Source organism: Mandrillus leucophaeus, unplaced genomic scaffold (assembly GCF_000951045.1).
Source record: "Mandrillus leucophaeus isolate KB7577 unplaced genomic scaffold, Mleu.le_1.0 Scaffold80, whole genome shotgun sequence".
Classification (NCBI taxonomy): domain Eukaryota; kingdom Metazoa; phylum Chordata; class Mammalia; order Primates; family Cercopithecidae; genus Mandrillus; species Mandrillus leucophaeus.
In genome coordinates, this window is record NW_012108697.1 from 5,207,376 (window position 1) to 5,228,951 (window position 21,576).

Here is a 21,576-nt window from a genome sequence, read left to right on the forward strand (position 1 = left end):
ACTATGGTTGGTAGGGGCTGATTTTGTGCTTCCCTTCCCAAATTCACATGTTGAAGTCCTAACCCTCAATACCTCAAATGTAACTGTATTTGGAGACAGGCCTTTTAAAGAGGTGATTAAGTTAAAATGAGGCCTTACATCCAATCTGATTAGTGTTCTCACTGGAAAAGACTATGACAAATGAAAAGCCACATAAAACACTAAATTAGTCATAAACCAATTATTTAATTGAAGCTATAAAAAAGCCAGTATAAGTGATAAAACAATTAGGAAAGAATATTTAGCATGTTTCAAAAGATTTAAAATAGCAGGACATTTTACAAAAAGTTGTACAGGAAATAAAATTCTTAAACTATAAGTACAAACATGACATTACAGAGTATCTTATAAAATACAAAGACAAATATAAAAGGACTATGATGCTTTAAGTCTGAAAACTATTAATAATGGCCAAATATTTAGGTTTAAATTCACAGTTCCTGGGTATGAGAATCATTACTATACACATCTCCCAAACCAGTAGGTAGTATTTTCCAATTAACCATGTGTGGTATCATCTTCTACAAAGTCTTTGGCCATCTCTGCTGTGATCACATCAATATGACTAACCTGAAGAATAAATATTAAAAACAAAATCTGTTAAATACATCTGTTTGCATTGTATAGGGTAATATATACAGCCCATCACCTACATTTTTAAATTTTTTTTTTTTTTTTTTTTTTTTTTAGATGGAGTCTTGCTCTTGTCGCCCAGGCTGGAGTGCAGTGGCACGATCTTGGCTCACTGCAACCTCCGCCTCCCAAATTCAAGCAATTCTTCTGCCTCAGCCTCCCAAGTAGCTGGGACTACAGGCTCACACCACCATGCCCAGCTAATTTCGTATTTTTAGTAGAGATAGGGTTTCTCCATACTGGCCAGGCTGGTCTCAAACTCCTGACCTGGTGATCCCCCTGCCTTGGCCTCCCAAAGTGCTGGGATTACAGGCGTCAGCCACTGCGCACAGCCTATCACCTATATTTTACATATGAAGTAAAATAATTCTGAAGCACTGACTTATAAAACCTTTACTTACAGTGGTGTTTGTTCAATGCATGGATTTAAAAAATATGTATTTTAATGCTCTGAAGAAATACCATGCCTAAACATCTAAACTACCTTTTGTTCACTTTCTATTACTTTGCTATTTCATCAATAATGTTAAGGTTGGGAAGACACCCAGGAAGAGCTATGCAGTCCATACAAATGAACATATGTAATTGTTAAAGATTGTGCATTACAGAAGCACTGAATAGACTGGATAGAAAGATATGGTTTGCTAATGCCAATGAAAATAAAACGAATGCAATGCCATAAACTATTGCTAAACTTCATAGTTATTTGAAGGAAAAGTTTTTTCTTTAAAAAAACATCAGATAAGCAAAGACTTTCTAAGTTTTCTTTCACTATTTAACATAAAATCAGAATTCAACAAATTAATTACAAACTTAAAAAATTACCTTATTTCTGAACTTTACACCATAGAATTTGTCAGCTGACTCAAGCAGTTCAGGCCTAAAAGTAGTTGTAATAAACTGAGCATGTACAGCAAGTTCCATAATCATATCTGTAAAAAGGAAATAATGCTTTAACAAATTTCTCTTTCCAGCAGAGCTGAAAATTTAAAAAGCAACTATCTTTACTCTTACTAAAATTCAAAACTGCCTGAGTTTGATTTTTTCATACATGTATCAGCAAATATTACCAGCTTATTGTTAAATACAAAACCAAAACTGTACTGAACTGTACCTGACACAGCCTTTCTGTGCTGAGCATCCAGAGCCTGGTCAATCTCATCAAACAAGTAAAATGGAGCTGGGTCACATTTCTGAATGGCAAAAATCAGAGCAAGAGCTACCAAGGATTTCTGTCCACCTGAAAGTTGTTGCATTTCTCTCATTTCACCTTGTTTTCCTGTAAATGACACCTAAGAATAAACACATGAGTTAATATCCTAAAGGGTAGAACCACCACCATCTTCCAAAAGTAACTTGCATATAATGCACCAATCAGATATGCAAAAGATACTATAAATTCTATTATGGTAATGCTCTGAGGAAAATGGAATATAAAGGTATTTTACCCTAATTCCAACTCCAGTAAACTGATCAACTGATGGGACACTGCTTTGTGAGCCAGAACCCCTCTCACTCTCACCGCTCCCTTCTCCTTCATCTTGAGACTGACTGCCCTCCACATCTCCTTTCTTCATCACCAAAGTAGCTTTGCCACCAGGTACTAACTTCTGGAATACTTCACTGAAGTTCTTGGATACCTTAAAAAAAAAAAAAGAAGACTGAAATATAAATTTTGCTTAGGTAGAATTATACATTAACAAGTAAAATATTTAAAAGCTACCAATTATGTTTTAATCTTAACAAGGATAACAGACTGGATCCTTCTAAAGGCTGTGTAAAACATTCAAGTTACTGTAAACCTATATGCTAGATTTGTTCACATGTATTAGATTCACCTGTTAATGAGGAAAAAAGCTTTAAAATCTTTACAAACTAAGAGCTGAAGCTTTTGTCCTGTGTATATTTTTACTACAAAGCAAAACATACCTGTTTGAAAGTTAACTGAATAGCTTCGTATTTCCGAAGTTCAAGTACATTCATCAGCTCCATGATCGATTTGTAACCCCTATCTAACTCTTCTTGTCGCTTTATTAACTTTTCTTTCTGCTCTGAGAAATTTACAAACTGATCCAAAGCCTTTTTGTTAACATGGCTGTACTTCTTTAATTCTGTGTTGCACTGCTCAAGTTTTCGAAACAACTAAAAAGAGAAAATATGTATTCATATAAATAAATTTACATACCAAGCAATTTGTAACAAGACTTCAAATTTAAAACCAACCTGTTTGAGGCTCAGTGTCTGGTACTTTTCAAATGCTTCCTGGGGAAGTGATCCAAGTTCTCGAATTTTCTTCATACACTCCTCTTTCTTCTTCAATAGCATGCCTTGCCGATTTGTCATCTTTTCCAGTTCTTTAGTATCATGATTTATAGCATCCATATGTTCTTTTTCCATATTTTTCCAGCGCTCCATACTCTTCTGAAGCTCCTTAATTCCAGCTTCTGTTTTATCAATGGAATTGTCCAAATCTAAGATGGGGGGAAAAACAAAATTAGGCTATAATATCTAGTTTAAAGCCAGTGTTACAGCGTTATTTGAGTAAAGATTTTTACGATCAAACCTACCAAAATAGGTTTTAGGTTTTTGTCAGTGTTTAAAATTTTCTGTGAAAATTTATGAACCCCTTAAATCAGTACAAAATTAGAAGTATATATATAAGTCACTCAAATATATAATTTTCATTATTCAATGTTAATGCTTATAAACTAAAGTTATTTTCTTAGCAACTAAGTGATAAGAGAAACTTGAGTCAAGTATTTCATATTTTATCAACAAAATGAATCATTCATGGTCTCAATTGTCACAAACATTTCAGTAAAAACTTCCTATTTATAGTCAACTTACTAAATTCCATTCACTATACATTGTTTATAATGGAAAACAAAAAATCATTAGTATATGCTTCTGCCTATTTGGACATTTTATTCTGCAGTAAACAATTTTATAAAACATATATGTAAACAAAATTTTACTACATAAAAATTCACCTTCTGATCGTGCCATAGTGTCTTTTACTCTTTTATTGATGGCTTCAAGTTCTGATGTTGTGGCAGTGAGAACAGTACCCCCTTCTGTCTCTCTCAGCTCATTAAGTTCCTATAATAAAAAAAAGTAAATTCCATTAGTTTCAAATGTTATGACTGCCAACATTTTCTACAGCTATTGTCTGAACATTCAAGAAAACCAAAAAATATAAATACTTCATATAATTAGAAATATACTTAAAGTATCCATTAAAGGGAAGAAAAAGACATAATTACTAGAAAATTTCTAAGCATCTAAACACCACTGAAAAACTATAACATTTACTAAGTACTTAGAATGTGCCACGATAGCAATTATATAAAACAACTATGATAATATTTAATTTACACAAGAAACTGAGGCTTAGAAATAGTGACTTGTCCAAAATCACACACTAGGTGGCAGAATTCCAACCCAAGGCCCACAGACACTAAGCTTTCTGTCCCCAAAGCCCTTGCTTTCAATCAGAGCCTCTGATATAACCACTTGCAGTAGGTCATGGCCACCAAGGAGCCCTTAAAAAAAAAAAAAAAAAACACATACACACCTGTTCTACTTGGTCCAAGCGTTTTCTCAGATTCTCATTGAGATAAGTCTCTACTCGAGTAATAATACCTTCTAATTTAATTCTTTCATTTAGCAACTGTCTGTTTTCCTAGAATTAAGAAAAAGTCTACATAAGCATGTACATTTCACACACAGGAAGAGTGCTCATCTGCTGTCCTCTCTAGTACTTGTGCTCACATTGAGCTGAAATAAAGTTTAATACATTATATTCTTCAAAAAAGCCCTATACTTTCTTCATTTTTCTCTTATCAATTCATAATGTTAAATTTTTGTGGCTGGCTCTTTTTGTAATGCTTGCTGTCAAAAACGGTTTCTTTAACTGCTTTTCATTTTTTAGAATCAGTGTTGGTGGTTTACATCTATGCAGTTTTAAAAATCTACTAAAGGCTGGGCACGGTGGCTCAAGCCTGTAATCCCAGCACTTTGGGAGGCCGAGGCGGGCGGATCACAAGGTCAGGAGATCGACACCATCCTGGCTAACACGGTGAAACACTGTCTCTACTTTAAAAAAAAAAAAAAAAAAAAAAAAATTAGGCGTGGTGGCGGGCGCCTGTAGTCTCAGCTACTCGGAGGCTGAGGCAGGAGAATGGTGTGAACTCGGGAGGTGGAGCTTGCAGTGAGCTGAGATCGTGCCACTGCACTCCAGCCTGGGCGACAGAGCAAGAATCGTCTCAAAAAAAAAAAAAAAAATCAATTCAAATGTTTAATTAAAATATTAAATATGTAAAGGTAGTAAGATAAATATGGTAAGTCTTAACAAGCTCAAACTTACTAATAGCAATACTTACAACTAATAAGTAATGCTAATTAACTAAACTGTAAGGAAATGAAAATTTCTTGTATAATCCTAACCTAGCTAGAACGGTTTAGAAAAACAAAATCTTATTTACTCCTATGGGTATTAAAAGTCCAAGCCTCATTTTAATATTTTCTCAGTTCTTTTCTTTCATATTCCCCTAGTTAGCAAGAAAGGCACTTTTCACAATAGCCAATTACTAATGAATTTTTTTTCCAGTCAGCCATGTACTTACCTGCTGAAGTTGACGAATCTCATCATTCAGTGCATCTACTCTCTTCTGATCTTCCAAACTCAGTTGAGAAAGCAAATCAGTTCCCAGTTCTGCTTTCAATGATTCTCTGGTAGACTCCATAGCATGCAAGCTTGCCTCCAAACTCTGTAAGCTACGTTGCTATATGACGTTATCCGTTTATTAGTAAGGTATTAGCCTCTGGATTACTTATAGTGAAAATTTTAAAACAATCTATATTTGATCTGAGCTAAATACAAAGACATAACTCAAATATTAGGTGCCTATTAATGTGGTCATTAGGACTCTAGCAACAAAAAACATACGATGTAATAGTATAGGTGGGGCAGGGTGGGCCAGATCATATTCCATGATTAAACTATACAAAAATCTTCAGGCATACTATAACAAAGTTGCCGGGCACGGTGGCTCACACCTGTAATCCCAGCACTTTGGGAGGCCAAGGCGGGTGGATCACGAGGTCCAGAGTTTGAGATGAGCCTGGCCAACATGGTGAAACCCGTCTCTACTAAAAATACAAAAATTAGCTGGGTATGGAGGCGTGTGCCTGTAATCCCAGCTACTCGGGAGACCGAGGCAGGAGAATCACTTGAATCCGGGAGGCACAGGTTGCAGTGAGCCGAGATCATGCCATTGCACTCCAGCCTAGGTGACAGGGCGAGACTCCATCCCAAAAAAAACCAAAAGTTGTCAGAATGTGTTGAGATGGTACAATTGCAGGCACATCTTGTTTTTTTTTTTTTTTTAAGCTCTTTGTAGTTTCAGTATTATACTACGTAAAAGATTGGTCAAAACTGTCAAGTTTATGAGACCAATAACATACTATCACATAAGTTTGCTTTCTAATTTTAATACAGTCTGGACAAAATGGAATCAAATATTCAGCTAATTCCACTGTGCTTCAGATAAAAATGGTTACTGACAAAAACTGACCATCAGTTATGTCATAGCTTCAAATGCCTATTTGTTCAATGCAGGTGGAAAGTTTGAACGTGCCAACAACAGGAGACTCTGGGTATTCATGGGTTTAAGAATGGTAAAACAGATGCAGACATCCAAAAGTATGGGTCCAGCCTGGGCACAGTGGTTCACACCTGTAATTCCAGTACTTTGAGAGAGCAAGGCAGGCGGATCACCTGAGGTCAGGAGTTTGAGACCAGCCTGGCCAACACGGTGAAACCTCATCTCTACCAAAAACACAAAATTAGCCGGATGTGGTGGTGCACGTCTGTAGTCCCAGCTCCTCAGGGGGCTGAGGCAGGAAAATCGCTTGAACCCAGGAGGTGGAGGCTGCAGTGAGCTGAGAACACACACTGCACTGCAGCCTGGGCGAGGGCGAGACAGAGTAAGACTCTGTCTTCAAAAAAAAAAAAAAAAGTATGGGTCCAAACAAAAATGAAGCATAAAATTCAAGGATAACCCATATAATGTATGATCCACATTAATCTGTAACAGTTGGTCTATAACCAAAGATATACTTACGAACCTTAGGCATGAAGGTTTTCTCTGACTGCTGCCTCTTCTCTTTTAGCATCTTCATTTCTGATAATATGCTATCTCTAGATGCTTTGAATTTCCTTTGCTGGGTCTCAATCTGTTGCATTTGGTTCATCAACTGATCAATTTCATTATTAATCCATATACAAGGCTAAGGAAAATTATCTCCAGGTGGTAAATGTATCATGTTCTGAATTCTTTTTAGACACAACACCATATATCCCTTCCTTTTCTTTACCCCCAAATAACATTCATGTCCTCAAATTTATGGACCAAAACAATGCTGAACTGTATTACCCAAAATGCGTTCAACCATAAAGAAGCTTGAAACATTTCACACCCCACCATTTCACTCTCAGAATAACATGTATACTGTTTTACTAAAAGCTATACAAAACAAATTCTTGGAAAACCATAAAGGAGGCTAGGTGAAATCTAACAATATTACATACTTTTAAGTATCTTTTCATTCAACAAATGTTTACTGTTACTATGCTTAAGGCACTATGTTAAGGGTTTATGTATGAAGAGTAGTTCTTGCCATATGTGGAAGAAATAATTCAATCTAGCTGGATTATCAAACACAGGAAGACAGCTGGTACACACTGTCAACATCCTCCTTTTCCTCAGTATTTCCCCATACTCTGTGTCAACATCTTGCCAAATTCAGGCAGTTCTTTAAAGTGTGATATGCAGACCCCTACAAGGTCAAAGCTCAGGTGCTTATTTTTATTTTTCTGTGCTTGCACTGATGGCACAGAAGGTATATATCTGCAGTTTTTAAAAAATGCCAGTTTCACTGAAGCAGTAAAAACCACTAACTTTATATCTATTCTTGATGCTCAAGTACCTATATTTTTTTCAACTTGTTTGGCGAAACGGAAAGCACACATAAAGTACTTTTGTCTTATACCAAAGCACCATGGTGATTGTAAGAAAATCCACATACACAATTGTTTCATTTGTGAACTGAACTAACGACTATGGTTACTCAGACTTGGTTATCTGACAGCCATTTCCTCCACTGACATTAAATTTGCACCAAATAACTTCACGACAGTAAAATCTAACATTTTTCACCCTCCCCTGCCACCCCCCCTTTTTTTTTTTTTTTGAGACAGGGTCTCACTTTGTCACCTAGACTGGAGTGCAGTGGTGCGATCTCAGCTCACTGCAACCTCCACCTCCCAGGCTCAAGTGGTCTTCCTGCCTCAGCCTCCCAGGTAGCTGGGACTACAGGCCTGTGCCACCACACAAGTACAATGAACTGCCGGTCCTTACGTATTTGACTTCTAAGCAGTATGTAACATTACTGATGCCTCTCACTCTCTTCCTTAAAACATTATCTCTTGCTTACATAAATTTAACAAGAAAAAAAATCAAAAAACACTACCAAGGTTTTCCTTATACAATTCACTAACTGATCCTTCTCAGTTTCCTCTTTCTTTGCCTGATACAACCTGTATTTTGGTGTTCTATGGGTTCTTTTCTTCCAAGTGACTTGATGGTATTAGCTACTTAACACTTAATCATTAAAATAGCTTTTAGTCTTCAAAAGCTAAACAAACATAAGCCCTGAACTTAAAACACAAAGTTTTAATATATATGTGAAAAAACAAAAGATTATATATGGCAACCAAAACACAGTTCTTTCCCCACAATATCTATCATTATGCACAAAACAAAAAGATATTTTCAATATTTCTGCGCAGGTTTTCATTGAGCTTTGCTTCAAGTTCGCCTAGTTCTTCTTCTGCTTTTCTAACATCTTTCTGCAATTCAAGTCGAGACTTCCTTGTGTCATAATAACCCCCAGTTAGAGCACCTCGATGACTGACCTGGTCACCTATAAACAAAACATATGTGATAGGTCTGTATAACTTTTATTCAATGATAAATTGACTTATAATGAAAAAAACTAACCTGCAGGCTTTAAGTACATAATGAGAATTGAAAAGAATTTAAACCTCTCTGAAAAAATTGCTTTTCAATGCTAAAATTTCCTTTTTTTTGAGACAGAGTCTTACTCCCTTGCTCAGGCTGAAGTGCAGTGCTGTGGCCACAGCTCACTGCAGCCTCAAACTCCTGGATTCAAGTGATCCTCCTGCTTCAGCCTCCTGAGTGGCTAGGAACAGGTGTGTACCACCACACCTTTTTTGTAGAGGCCAGGTCTTGCTATGTGCCCAGGTGGTTCTCAAACTTCCGGCCTCAAGTGACCCTCCTGCTTCAGCCTCTCAAGTATCTGGGATTACAGGGTCAAGCCACTGTGCCCAGACAAAACTCGCAGTTTTTGTTTTTTTTTTTCTAACAAAAACTCGCAGTTGAACCTGAACATCTACCAGAGAGCAAGGAAGTATTGAAGACTAATGAGGACATATTAGTAGGACACAGGACCTAGCCTGAAATTTCCACTGGCCCTATTTAGGAAAATTTGAGCATCAAAATAACAATACCAGTATAATAACACATTTTATTTTTTAAAAAATAATCCATGAATCACAGTGATACTTTTAAAAAAATGAAAAGTGGAGACTCTTCTCTACAGAAGAGTGACAGCTAATAAATGCAGTAGCAATAACAGAATTCAAGAATCACCATTTTTAAACTCCCAGTGTAATAACTGATTCAGGCAAGAGTCAACAAAGGTGCTAACGCAACTGGTAAACTTGTTGGGAGAACTTGACATTCATGTAGTCTTGAAGAATAATCTCACATATTATTAAACTACAAAGGGGCAAAAGGGGTACCTTTACAATGGAGAGATCTGCAGGTGATCAAACCTAGTATCGCTAACAATGAGACACATTATATGACACCATAAGTATATACATTCATGTCAACAATAAACGATGAGGAAGCAAGAAGACAAATCCAGAAAATGGAACTTTTCTGGATTTTTCTAGGTGGGGAGAAGGGAGGAGTAACTGTCTTATATTTAAAGAATCTAAAGAGAAGACACTACATGCATACTTGATTGAATCCTAGATAGAAAAATATTTTAGAAAAACAAAGCTTGAATATGGATACTTTTAGAAGATATTAGGTTAATGTTAAATTTCTTAGGTGTAACAATGATACTGTGGCTATACAAAAGAATGTTCTTATTGTTAGGAGATGCATGCTTAAATTTTAGAGATGAAGTGTCATGTTTTACTTATTCTCAGATGGTTCAAAACCACAACAAAATGTACATATACAGAAACAAAGCCTGGGGGGAGATGGGTTTACCTGCTTTCTTTAACAAATAAAGAGAAAAAAAAAATTGAGGGCAGGTAAACTTATATACTGGAGGTTTCTTAACCTGAATTCCAAAGATAAAATTCAGAAGATCTGTGATTCGAATAGGAAAAAAATTTACATCTTTATTTTTATCAACCTCAAAATGAGATTTAACATTTCCTTCTATAATGAACAGGACAAGAACCACAGTAGTAGTATTAGTACCTGTGACTTTACCAAAAGAAGAGCTATTTTCATATTAGATTACACTTATCAGATCTCAAAATAGTTTACATGTATCAGTACTTCAAACTTATGGTAGTTATTAGACCCACTACTAAATCTTGTTTTTTGAATACATTAAAGAATTATTATTATTATTATTTTTTTGAGACAGAGTCTCGCTGTGTCTCCCAGACTGGAGTGCAGTGGCACAATCTCGGCTCACTGCAAGCTCCACCTCCCAGGTTCACACCATTCTCCTGCCTCAGCCTCCCGAGTAGCTGGGACTACAGGCGCCCGTCACTATGCCCGGCTAATATTTTGTATTTTTAGTAGAGACGGAGTTTCACCGTGTTAGCCAGGATGGTCTCGATCTCCTGACCTCGTGATCCACCCACCTCGGCCTCCCAAAGTGCTGGGATTACAGGCTTGAGCCACCACGCCCAGCCAAAGAATTATATTTTTTTAAATAATCTTGCCAATACATCTTTGTGATCCAAAGTATTTTATTCTAAGCATTAAAAATTGTGTTGAATGTGGCTTTTGCTGTAGAAAAGAAAAAAAGTAAAAAAAAAAAAAAAAAAAAAAATTGTGAGGAAGTATCCATAGGCTTCAAATAGCCAAAGCAGTCCACACTGCAAAAAAGGTTAAAAACCCCTGCTACATATCAAATGATTACATTTCAGAGACATCAACTAAGTATCAAGTACAAATCCTGTCTGGACTCTTAATTGAACAAACCAACTATTTAAAAAACGATAAAATAATTGAAAATAAATGTTTCTTTTCTTTTCTTTTTTTTGAGACAGGGTCTTGCTCTATCACCCAGGCTGGAGTGCAAGGGTGTGATCTTGGCTCACTGCACCCTCTGCCTCCCGCGTTTAAGCCACTCTCATGCCTCAGCCTCCTGAGTAGTTGGGATTACAGGCGCACACCACCACACCCAGCTAATTTTTTGTATTTTTAGTAGAGGTGGGGTTTCGCCATGCTGGCTAGGCTAGTCTTGAATTCCCGGCATCAAGTGATCCACTTGCCTCGGCTTCCCAAAGTGCTGGGGTTACAGATGTGAGCCATCACACCCGGCCAAAGGCAAAGGATGAATTTTTCGAATACTCTCAAAACCAGAATCCCTCCAAAATACTGTTAAGATATATTCATCAGACATGCATATAGCTCAAGTGACATATTACACAGATTATATGTCTCTCTGTTTTTTGAGACAGTCTCACTCTGTCACCCAGGCTGGAGTGCAGTGGCGTGATCTCGGCTCACTGCAACCACTGCCTCCCGCGTTCAAGCGATTCTCCTGCCCCAGCCTCCTGAGTAGCTGGGACTACAGGTGCACACCACCACACCCAGCAAATCTTCGTATTTTTAGTGGAGACAAGGTTTCGCCTCGTTAGCCAGGCTGGTCTTGAACTCCTGACTTCAGGTGATCCACCCGTCTCAGCCTCCCCAAGTGCTGTGGTTACAGGTGTGAGCCACTGTGCCCAGCCAGATTATGTTTTAAATGATTTGTTAGAATTTATCTGTTTAAAGCTAAGAATTAGTAGTACAAACCTTCCAAAGTAATACAGTCCATAGTGAAAGCACGGGCCAGCTGGGTTGAAACTTCCATGCTACGACAAATAAGAGTCTTTCCAAAAACATGTTTGAAAGCTTTGTCGAATCTGGAATTGTACCTCAGTTTGCTGATCATAGGAATAGCATCCTAAAAATGAAATTTTGTGAACAGAGAGATCACAGTTAACTAAAAACTTAGAATTACAAAAGTACATCTTTATGAAATACAAATAAACCAAACACCATTATATTTCAAAACTATTGGGGTTTTTCCTGAAGTAGTTAGAAGACTCATTCCACTAGAATATCCTGGTAATTTTGCTCATGTAATCAAGGTTTTCAACAGTAGAGCCTAATAGCATAAAGAGTTTAGTGGTTCTGTAGCTAGACTGCCCAAATTCAAACACTGGTTTCACCATTTATCAGATGTGTGCTGTGGACAAGTTGCTTAACTTCCTCAAGTAATAGTTACTTCATCTACAAAATTGTAGATAATACATACCTTCCTTATAAAGCTGTGAAGCCTAAATGAGTTAATATATGCAAAACTTAGGATAGTATCTCTCACATAAAAGGGCTAAATATAAACAGCATTTCCTCAATGTTTTAATTTTACATATTTTATATATCTAAATTAGATATTCAGGAAAATATTTTGTCAGATAAAATTTCATTTTCTCTCTCCTAAACTGTTAGAACAGGATTTTTGGAATTTTTTAAATTATGAAAATATATCTCATATACAGAAAAATGTAGTTAAGTGTTCAGTGTAAATTAATAAAGAGAACACCAACATAACCACCACACAGCACAAGAAACAGAGCACTGCTGACACCCCAGAAGCCATGGGTGTGCTCCTTTCCTAATCACACAGCATTTAACTACGGTGGTTACCTGCCAGAAATGACCACTGCCATGACTGTGCTAATCACCTCCTTGTACTTCCTAGTTCAATTGTTTTTTTTTTGAGACACAGTCTTGCTCTGTTGCCAGGATGAAGTACAGTGGCATGATCTTGGCTCACTGCAACCTCTGCCTCCCCAGTTCAAGCGATTTTCCCGCCTCAGCCTCCCAAGTACCTGGGATTACAGCTGCCCACTACCATGTCCAGCTAATTTTTTGTATTTTTAGTAGAGACAGGGTTTTGCCATGTTGGCCAGGCTGGTCTTGAACTCCTAACCTCAGGTGATCCGCCCACCTCCCCCTCCCAAAGTGAGGGGATTACAGGCATGAGCCACCAAGCCCCGTCCTCATCTAAGTTTGGTTTTGTTTATGTAGCGTAAACAGAACCACACCCCATGTATTCCTTTGTGTCTCGTTCCATTCATACATCATGTTTTTGAGACCCAATTTTTCTTACCCAAACTTCAAAAACAATTTATAGATGTGATAGCAGAAAAAGCCAGACCCTTTGATAGCTTACAGGATTCTTAATGTTCCACTTAAATTACTGATCATTTCAGCTTTAACTTCAGGGGATGGTAAAACAGTTGATACTACCATCAACATTCTGAAGTCAAGTACCTCAAAGCAATTACACTGTTCTAAGAATGGTGTCTGAAGAATATTTTTAATCCACCTAAAGTTCACTAGCTAGTAACAGCAATATTATGTTTCTGAAGTCTATCACCTTACTAGCCATTTTTTTCATTTAATTTGTTTTTAAAATATATCAAGACACTTTAAATCTTTACATGACAGTTCCTTGGGAATTTTTCTCCAACTCCCTAACCTTAATTATGTCACTCCCAGATATACTCTCAAAGTATCCTGTACTTACGCTTTTAACACTGTACATTTGCAATGATTTGTTTCGTATCTTGGCTTTTTTCTCTTTTTTAAATGATCCTCCCACCTCAGCCTCCCAAGTAGCTGGGATTACAGGCGCACATCACTACACCACGGATCATGGCTGTGACTTCTGTCTCCCTCCCCAAAACCCACTCAGCACTAAGGTCCATGGGAAGACAGGTATTTTTATCTCATAGACCATTGAATCCCAGTGTGTAGTGACTGGGCACTAGCATGTGTTAGACTATGTGACAAAAAAATAACATTATAAAAGAGAAATAGACCTTATCACACATTGACTCACATTGGTTTCAGGATAGGCAGTATCCCTGACATCTAACTTGTTAAGAGGCAGAAAAGTAACCTCTCCAGGAAGATTCATTTTATTAAACTCCATTAAAATCTTCGTGCTGACTTCATCTGAATCAACAATGTGATAAAATAACCTGAATATAAAGAGAGTAAGACAAATCTTTATTGGTACTTTTTTTTTTTTTTTTTTGAGACAGGGTCTTCCCATGTTGCCCAAACTGATCTTGAACTCCTAGACTCAAGCAATCCTCCCACCTGAGCCTCCTGCATAGCTGGGACTGCAGGTGTGCACTTTTAAAGTGTTATAAACACTTAAGCATCAAACAATTAACTTTTTTGCTATATAATCCAAATAATTTTGGAAAAAAATAAGACTACTTTAAAAATTCCAATGGCGGAGGAGAAACTCTCAAAAGGGGAAAGTTCTAGCTTCTATAATTAGGAACAAATACTTAGCATCTACTTCTTTAATTAGAAAGTCAAATAAGGAACTGAGGTATAAAAAGATAATGGAAGGTATGATGCACAAAAACTACAAAAGTTGTTTCTTAGGCTATTCTTATTCCCTCTTCTAAAAATGCTAAATATCAAGCAAAAGCTTTAACCTGTTTCCAGCAGTGACTTCCACGCATGTGTAGAAAGCTGGTTCACATTCAAAGTTATTCATCACAATGCCATGATAGCCATTTTGAACATGCTGGTTTATTCCTTTTCGACGAAAGTGGTCTAGCACTTTGTTTATGCTGTCTATTCCATTTAAAATGGCCTGTAAATTGTCAGAAATGAAAAATATTAAAATTTTATCATCAGTGAGACTCCTGGTAAGGAATGAGACCACAACAACATACATTTTAAAAAATACCAGTGATTAAATTAAACATCCTCTCCAACAAACACATTACCTCCTCACTATATGCCAACTACATGTAACACCTTATATGATAGGTTCTGTTCTGTAACAGTAGTGTTAAAAATGGGCTCTTTATCTGAAAATCAAAAGTGCTACTATTTATAGTATGTGTAGTAATAAAACTATTTAAATCTCTATCATTTAATATTTAGAAGATAATTTGGACTCCTATTTATCACTTGCAACCCACGACCTACACTTGAAAGGTAATAAATTCTTACATAACGATGAACTCAATGACTCAGTGTAAACAGAAGTGATGAAAAGAACCTGCCTACCTTTCCCGTTGCCGCTCTAAGAAGTTGTTGCTTCTTTTCCAGATCTTCTCTTTTAGCAGCAAGTGCTTGCTGTTCTGCATTCTCTTCTCTCCACAAGTAGCTAATAAATAAAAATTAGACTGTCTTTAATTTTAAACACATATGAGGATGCATTAATAGTATACAGTTTAGAATCAAAATATAGAAAACAAGCCTGACCGGTTAATTTGTAACTTAAAGACCACATAACACCTAGTAACAAATATTATTCAAAAAATTAATGCATATTTTAGTCTAAATACTAACTTTCTTTCACTTTGTAATTCATCTTTCTTATTTTTTACTTCATAATATTTTCTGTCCAGTTCTTCTACTCGAGCTTTGACTTCATTAAGATCCTGGTCCAGTTTCTACGGAAATAAAAATAAATTTAAAATTCAGTTTCATCAAACAAATCTACCCTGATAGAAAGCAGATCAGTGGTTGCAGACGGATGGGGGAGGGAGACAAAAGGTGAGGGAGGAATTACAAAGGGGTATGGAAAACACTTGGGTAATAAACATGTTTACTGTCTTAACTGTGGTGATGGTTTTACAGATGTATATGTGTCAAAACTCATCAAATTATATTTTTGCCACTTTCCTGACTAGGAAAAATTATGTACACTAAATATGTACAATTTACTGTATGTGAATTATACCTCAATGATGCTGTTGAAAAATCCAATTTCAGTTTTTTTTTTTTTTTTTTTTGAGACAGAGTCTCGCTCTGTCGCCCAGGCTGGAGTGCAGTGGCCGGATCTCAGCTCACTGCAAGCTCCGCCTCCCGGGTTTACGCCATTCTCCTGCCTCACCCTCTCGAGTAGCTGGGACTACAGGCGCCCGCCACCTCGCCCAGCTAGTTTTTTGTATTTTTTCAGTAGAGACGGGGTTTCACCGTGTTAACCAGGATGGTCTCGATCTCCTGACCTCGTGATTCACCCGTCTCGACCTCCCAAAGTGCTAGGATTACAGGCTTGAGCCACTGCGCCCGGACTTCAGTTTTTAAAAGTTGTCTTTAGGCAAATGAGAATACCACCAGAAAACAAAAACCATTAAATACTCTAAAACATGTTGCTAAAATAAAAGTTAATTTGTTCATTAGTGATCTAAATCTTCCTATTTCTATAATATACACTCCAGAATTGTAGAAAAAAAATTCTAAGTTCTCATAATAGTGCATTATACACTTTCATACTGCCCCTTCTACACACACACACAACAGAACACAAAAACTATTTTCAACTATTTTACATTCAAGAAAAATGAGTTTAAAATCTTGGCAGAACCTATAACAAATCTAGAAGAATCTAACATAAGATGCTGTTTCCTTAAGGAGAGTTAATGAACTGTATTTAGTAAATTATACTGAGCTGAAAAAAAAAAAATCCAATATCCTAATTGGCTAGAGTTTAAGGAAGCTGACACTTCATCCACTTAGTGAAGTTACCAAAAGCCTAGTATGTACCAGGCATTCTTATAAGAGCTGGGGAATCATCAAAGACCAAAGCAAACAAAAATCCTTGCCTTTTTGGGAAGCAATAAAACAAGCAAAGTAAATCTGAAGATCATCCTTTAGGGGAAGGGCTTCAAACTGCTTCATGAGTTGATTATATTCATCTGTCTGTATTATAACTAATTATTGTCAGATATCAAAGTAATTGTAAATAGTCCCACAGAGTACTAACAATTATTAGTCCTCAGTAGTAACACTGACTTTTTGTCCAAAATTTTAATGGACAAAAAGTCAATGTTACTACTAATTCCACTGACAAAAAGTCAATGTTACTACTGAGTCCTAAAATCTTAGATAATCGGCCAGGCGCAGTGGCTCACACCTGTAATCCCAGCACTTTGGGAGGCTGAGGTGGGCAGATCATGAGGTCAAGAGATCAAGACCATCCTGGACAACATCGTGAAACCCCATCTCTACTAAAAATACAAACATCAGCCAGGCGTGGTGGCGCGTGCCTGTAGTCCCAGCTACTCGGTAAGGCTAAGGTAGGAGAATCACCTGAACCCGGGAGGTAGAGGTTGCAGTGAGCCGAGATTGTGCCACTGTACTCTACCCTGGTGACAGAGCAAGACTCTGTCTCAAAAAAAAATCTTGGATAATCAGAATGACTTTCAACATCTTGGATAATTAAACCCTTTAATTCTACACATGAGGAACTTGGGACTCAGTGGTATCTGAAACCATAAGAGTAAACAAATTCCCTATGTAAAATTTAACTTTTCTACAGCAATTACTTAATTCATCCCCAGGTTAATATGAACACATGCTAAAAGAAGAATGTAAATCTTGAAGAGTCAGTTTTCCTAAATTAATGTTTCAGCTTTCACAGTCCTAAACAATTCAAAGACTGTTGTGTTACTAACCAGCATTACAGCTTACAGTATTTCTAAAGTCCTACATACTTTGTTTTTTTTCCAGGTGTATCTGAACACTAATGGTTCCCTTTCTGAAACCATGATGCTACTCAGAACCAGTAATAAAGTAAGCTACCTATATTAAATTCAAAATACGTTTTGTAGACTTGAAATGCATTACACCACCTGGAAAAGAAAAAACATTTAGTATTTAGTTTGCACTGAAACTATCCAAAAGCTTCCCCTTCTCCACAGCAGTTGCTAGGGCCAAGATACCACTGACATAAGTTAGAAAAGTCTAAAAACTTAGTTTGGTAAGTATGTATGATATATATCACATAAATGAACCATAATAAAGCATAATAAAACCACCAAAACTACATTTTATTTTTCATACTGCAGGTTTTAAAAATACACTGTGGAAAAATTAATTTAGAATTATACCAAGAGGCAAAAGGCTATTTACATAATACAATCAGCACTATAAAATCATCTCTGTCCAAAGGAAAGGCTTCATCTTCACAAGTGGTCATTTTGATAACCAAAAGTGTGACTGGAATATTGGAAAATAAATGAACTTCAAGCATGACAAAAAATGAATACTCTCACTGGAGGCTCCTTCAAAAAGGGCATCTGCTGAGGTTAGTTTCATAAACTCAAGAGAAAATACACTTTATTTCAAGAAAGGAGGTGTAACTATTACAGTTCAGACTACACTAACCATATAAAGAACTACCTAAATTAACCCAAGTTTTCCACTCCCTCCACAAAGTACCATAACTAAAGCCCACAGCACGACTGGACTTCCAAAAACAGCAGGCTACACTCCTGGCAATTTTACCTGTTTTTTATGCTTACAGAGGCTGTTGCGTTTGCTCCTCACTATATTTTTTTTTTGTTTATGTAAAGTGAGAATATGAGTACAAAGAAAACAGCTCTTTAAAACTTCACTGAGGTTTTGGATATATTTAAAGGTAAGTCACCAAAAACTTAAAGTGGGCAAATCACTACAAAAGATTAGGGGCTGGGCATGGTGGCTCACACCTATAATCCCAGCACTTTGGAAGGCCGAGGCGGGCGGGTCACAAGGTCAGGAGATCGAGACCACCCTGGCTAACACAGTGAAACCCCATTCTACTAAAAATACAAAAAATTAGCCAGGCGTCGTGGTACGTGCCTGTGGTCCCAGCTACTTGGGAGGTTGCAGCAGCAGAACTGCTTGAACCCGGGAGGTGGAGGTTGCAGTGAGCCGAGATCACGTCACTGCACTCCAGCCTGGGCAACAGAGCAAGACTCCGTCTCCAAAAGAAGAGATTAGGGACAAATAATTACATATAATATACAATTAATGAGTACACAAATATTAATATATGTACTTTATAACAAATAATTTAAAATGTCAACTCCCAAAGTCAAGAAAATACTAAAGAACTGGTCCAGATTAAAGCAGATAAAAGAAACATAACAACTAAATGTAACATATGATGCTGGAATACCAAAAAATGAAGTTTAAAAAAAAAAAAGTTACACCAGGCATGGTGGCTCATGCCTGCAATCCCAGCACTTTGGGAGGCCAAGGCGGGTGGATCACGAGATCAGGAGTTCAAGACCAGACTGACCAAGATGGTGAAACCCCGCCTCTACCAAAAATACAAAAAATTAGCCAGGCATGGTGGCGGCCACCTGTAATCCCAGCCACTTGGGAGGCTGAGGCAGAGAACTGCCTGAACCTGGGAGGTGGAGGTTGCAATGAGCCTTGTCTCCAAAAAAAGTTACTAGCAGCCAGGCGCAGTGGCTCATGCCTGTAACCCCAGCACTTTGGGAAGCCAAGGCGGGTGGATCACCTGATGTTGGGAGTTTGAGACCAGCATGACCAACATGTAGAAACCCCATCTCTACTAAAAATACAAACTTAGTGGGCTTGGTGGTGCATGCCTGTAATCCCAGCTACTCAGGAGGCAGAGGTTACAGTGAGCCGAGATCGCGTCATTGCACTCACGCCTGGGCAACAACAGCGAAACTCCATCTCAAAAAAAAAAAAAAGTTACAAGTTGTTTTAGACATATGTGACATCTTGTCAAAATTAAGGGTATGTAAGACACATGCTACCAATTCATAAAAACATATTTTAAGCTGGGCATGGTGGCTCACGCCTATAATCCCAGCAGTTTGGGAGGCCAAGGTGGGAGGATTGCTTAAGCCCAAGATTTCGAGACCAGCGTAGGCTACATGGCAAGACCTCGTCTCTACAAAAAAAAAAATTTTGCTGGGCATGGTGATACATGCTTGTGGTCCCAGTTAGGAGGCTAAGGATAGAGGATCGCTAAGCCTGGAAGGTGGAGGCTGCAGTGAGTTGTGTTTGTACCACTGCACTCCAGATTGGGTGATGGAACAAGACCCTATCTCAAAAAAATTAAAAATACATACATACATTTTAATATACTTAATCTACATAAAGGCTCAATGACATGAACATTCTTAAAAAAGAGAACTATATGTATATTGTGCAAGCCTTTTCTAAATAAGTATCTGTCATATATTTTAAGGTCACATGTAGACTTATTTATAAACAAAACTTGAAGTAGATAAAACTAAACATGTTTATCTCTTCTAAAAGATCTTTACAAAGTGGCTATAAATGTTCTTACATTATACTGCTCCAGATTTTTCTCTTTATTTGCTTCAGTGTCTTCCAAATCCTTATGTATAGCAGCAATCTGTCTTTTCTTGTCATTAATAGCCTGATCTAAAGACTTGAGTTCCTTTTTAATCCACTTATCCCTTTCTTCTTTTGATGTAAACTGGCTTCCTCGACCCTGCTTTGCATAAAGATCCGTTCTTTCCTGGGTAGCTTGAGCCAATCTACACAAAATAGAAGAGAATGGGATTAAAGGAAAATAATAACCAAGTTTAATTGTAACCAATAATGTCAACTGTACACAGAAACATAAAGCCATTTTTCGAAACGATACAAAAAGAATTAAGTGTAAAAAGCAGCTACTATATAATTGAGCTCCTTGGACTATCTAGTTTTATATAATGAAGAAAGTTAAAGTGTTGGTGAAAGTTCTCAGACCTAGCAATTCCTCGTTCTTCTTTCTCTTTTACACTGTTGAATTTAGGTTCTGTTTCTGCCAGTTCTTTCTGCTTTTCTTCTATTTTTTCAAGCAGCTTCTGCCTCTCTTTTAATAAACGTTTCTGTAAATAAAGATAAGTAAAAATGCAAACTGCTTTAAAATTTTTGCATAATTTAGGTCTAGCACGTTTTCTCATGAAAAAAACTTCATAAGAAAACCCACCTGTAACATGAAACTTTTTAAATGTAACAAAGGGACAGTACTAAGTTGTTACTTGAGTACAAATTATGTTAACATAGCAAAGCTTAAAAAAAATTCCAGGACATACCAGTCACAGAAAGGACTGTCTTCTGCAGTTCCTACTCACCTGAACATTCATGTCTTTCATTTTTAGCATTTTAACTTACCCTCTGTTCACTGTTGCCTGCTAGTTCATCTTGTAAATCCTTGGCTTTAAGCTCCAACTTAGTCCTCTGCTTAATTTGTTCCTGTCTTTCAGCACTAAGCTGTTCTTTTTCTTCTTTCATAGCTGAAATTTTTGTTTTCAATTCTCTAACTTGGCGTTCAATATCCTATTCAAAAGTATTAAACAGAAAATAAGTCAGGCAATTAGAAGTACAACAGCAGAACTGTGACACCATTAATTCTCTTTCACTTAACATTTAGTACTACTCTTCAATATTCAATTCCTCTAACTCCCCCTTGTGGTAATCATTCCATAATTCTGGTACAAAAGGGTTTACTATGGTCAAAAACTATACGATGGCTGGACATGGTTGCTCATGCCCGTAATCTCACCACTTTGGGAGGCCCAGATGGGAGGAATCCGTGAGCCCAGGAGTTCAAAACCAGTCTGGGCAACATAGTGAGATTCCATCTCTTCAAAAAATAAAAAAATTAAGAGGCTGAGGTGGGAGGATCACTTGAGCTTGAGAGATCAAGGCTGCAGTGAGCTGTGATCTTGCCACTGCACTCCCGCCTGTGCAATGGAGTGAGACCCTGTCT

At 37.2% G+C, this 21,576-nt stretch overlaps 1 protein-coding gene across 1 annotated transcript in view; it reads right to left on the bottom strand.

Moving 5' to 3' along the window:
• Nucleotides 1–204: 204 nt before the first annotated feature.
• Nucleotides 205–21,576, bottom strand: part of SMC3 (structural maintenance of chromosomes 3) — a 48,565-nt gene continuing 27,193 nt past the window's right edge. The window contains exons 14-29 of the mRNA XM_011967547.1: nt 15,393–15,496; nt 15,108–15,207; nt 14,525–14,685; nt 13,912–14,053; nt 11,814–11,964; nt 8,506–8,658; nt 6,802–6,953; nt 5,298–5,456; nt 4,247–4,354; nt 3,663–3,771; nt 2,896–3,143; nt 2,602–2,814; nt 2,121–2,312; nt 1,787–1,964; nt 1,498–1,604; nt 205–609 (exon numbers count right to left, since the gene is read on the bottom strand). Of these exons, the coding sequence (XP_011822937.1) occupies nt 538–609; nt 1,498–1,604; nt 1,787–1,964; nt 2,121–2,312; nt 2,602–2,814; nt 2,896–3,143; nt 3,663–3,771; nt 4,247–4,354; nt 5,298–5,456; nt 6,802–6,953; nt 8,506–8,658; nt 11,814–11,964; nt 13,912–14,053; nt 14,525–14,685; nt 15,108–15,207; nt 15,393–15,496 (2,349 nt within the window). The 3' untranslated portion in view covers nt 205–537. The remainder of the gene's footprint in view (nt 610–1,497; nt 1,605–1,786; nt 1,965–2,120; nt 2,313–2,601; nt 2,815–2,895; nt 3,144–3,662; nt 3,772–4,246; nt 4,355–5,297; nt 5,457–6,801; nt 6,954–8,505; nt 8,659–11,813; nt 11,965–13,911; nt 14,054–14,524; nt 14,686–15,107; nt 15,208–15,392; nt 15,497–21,576) is intronic.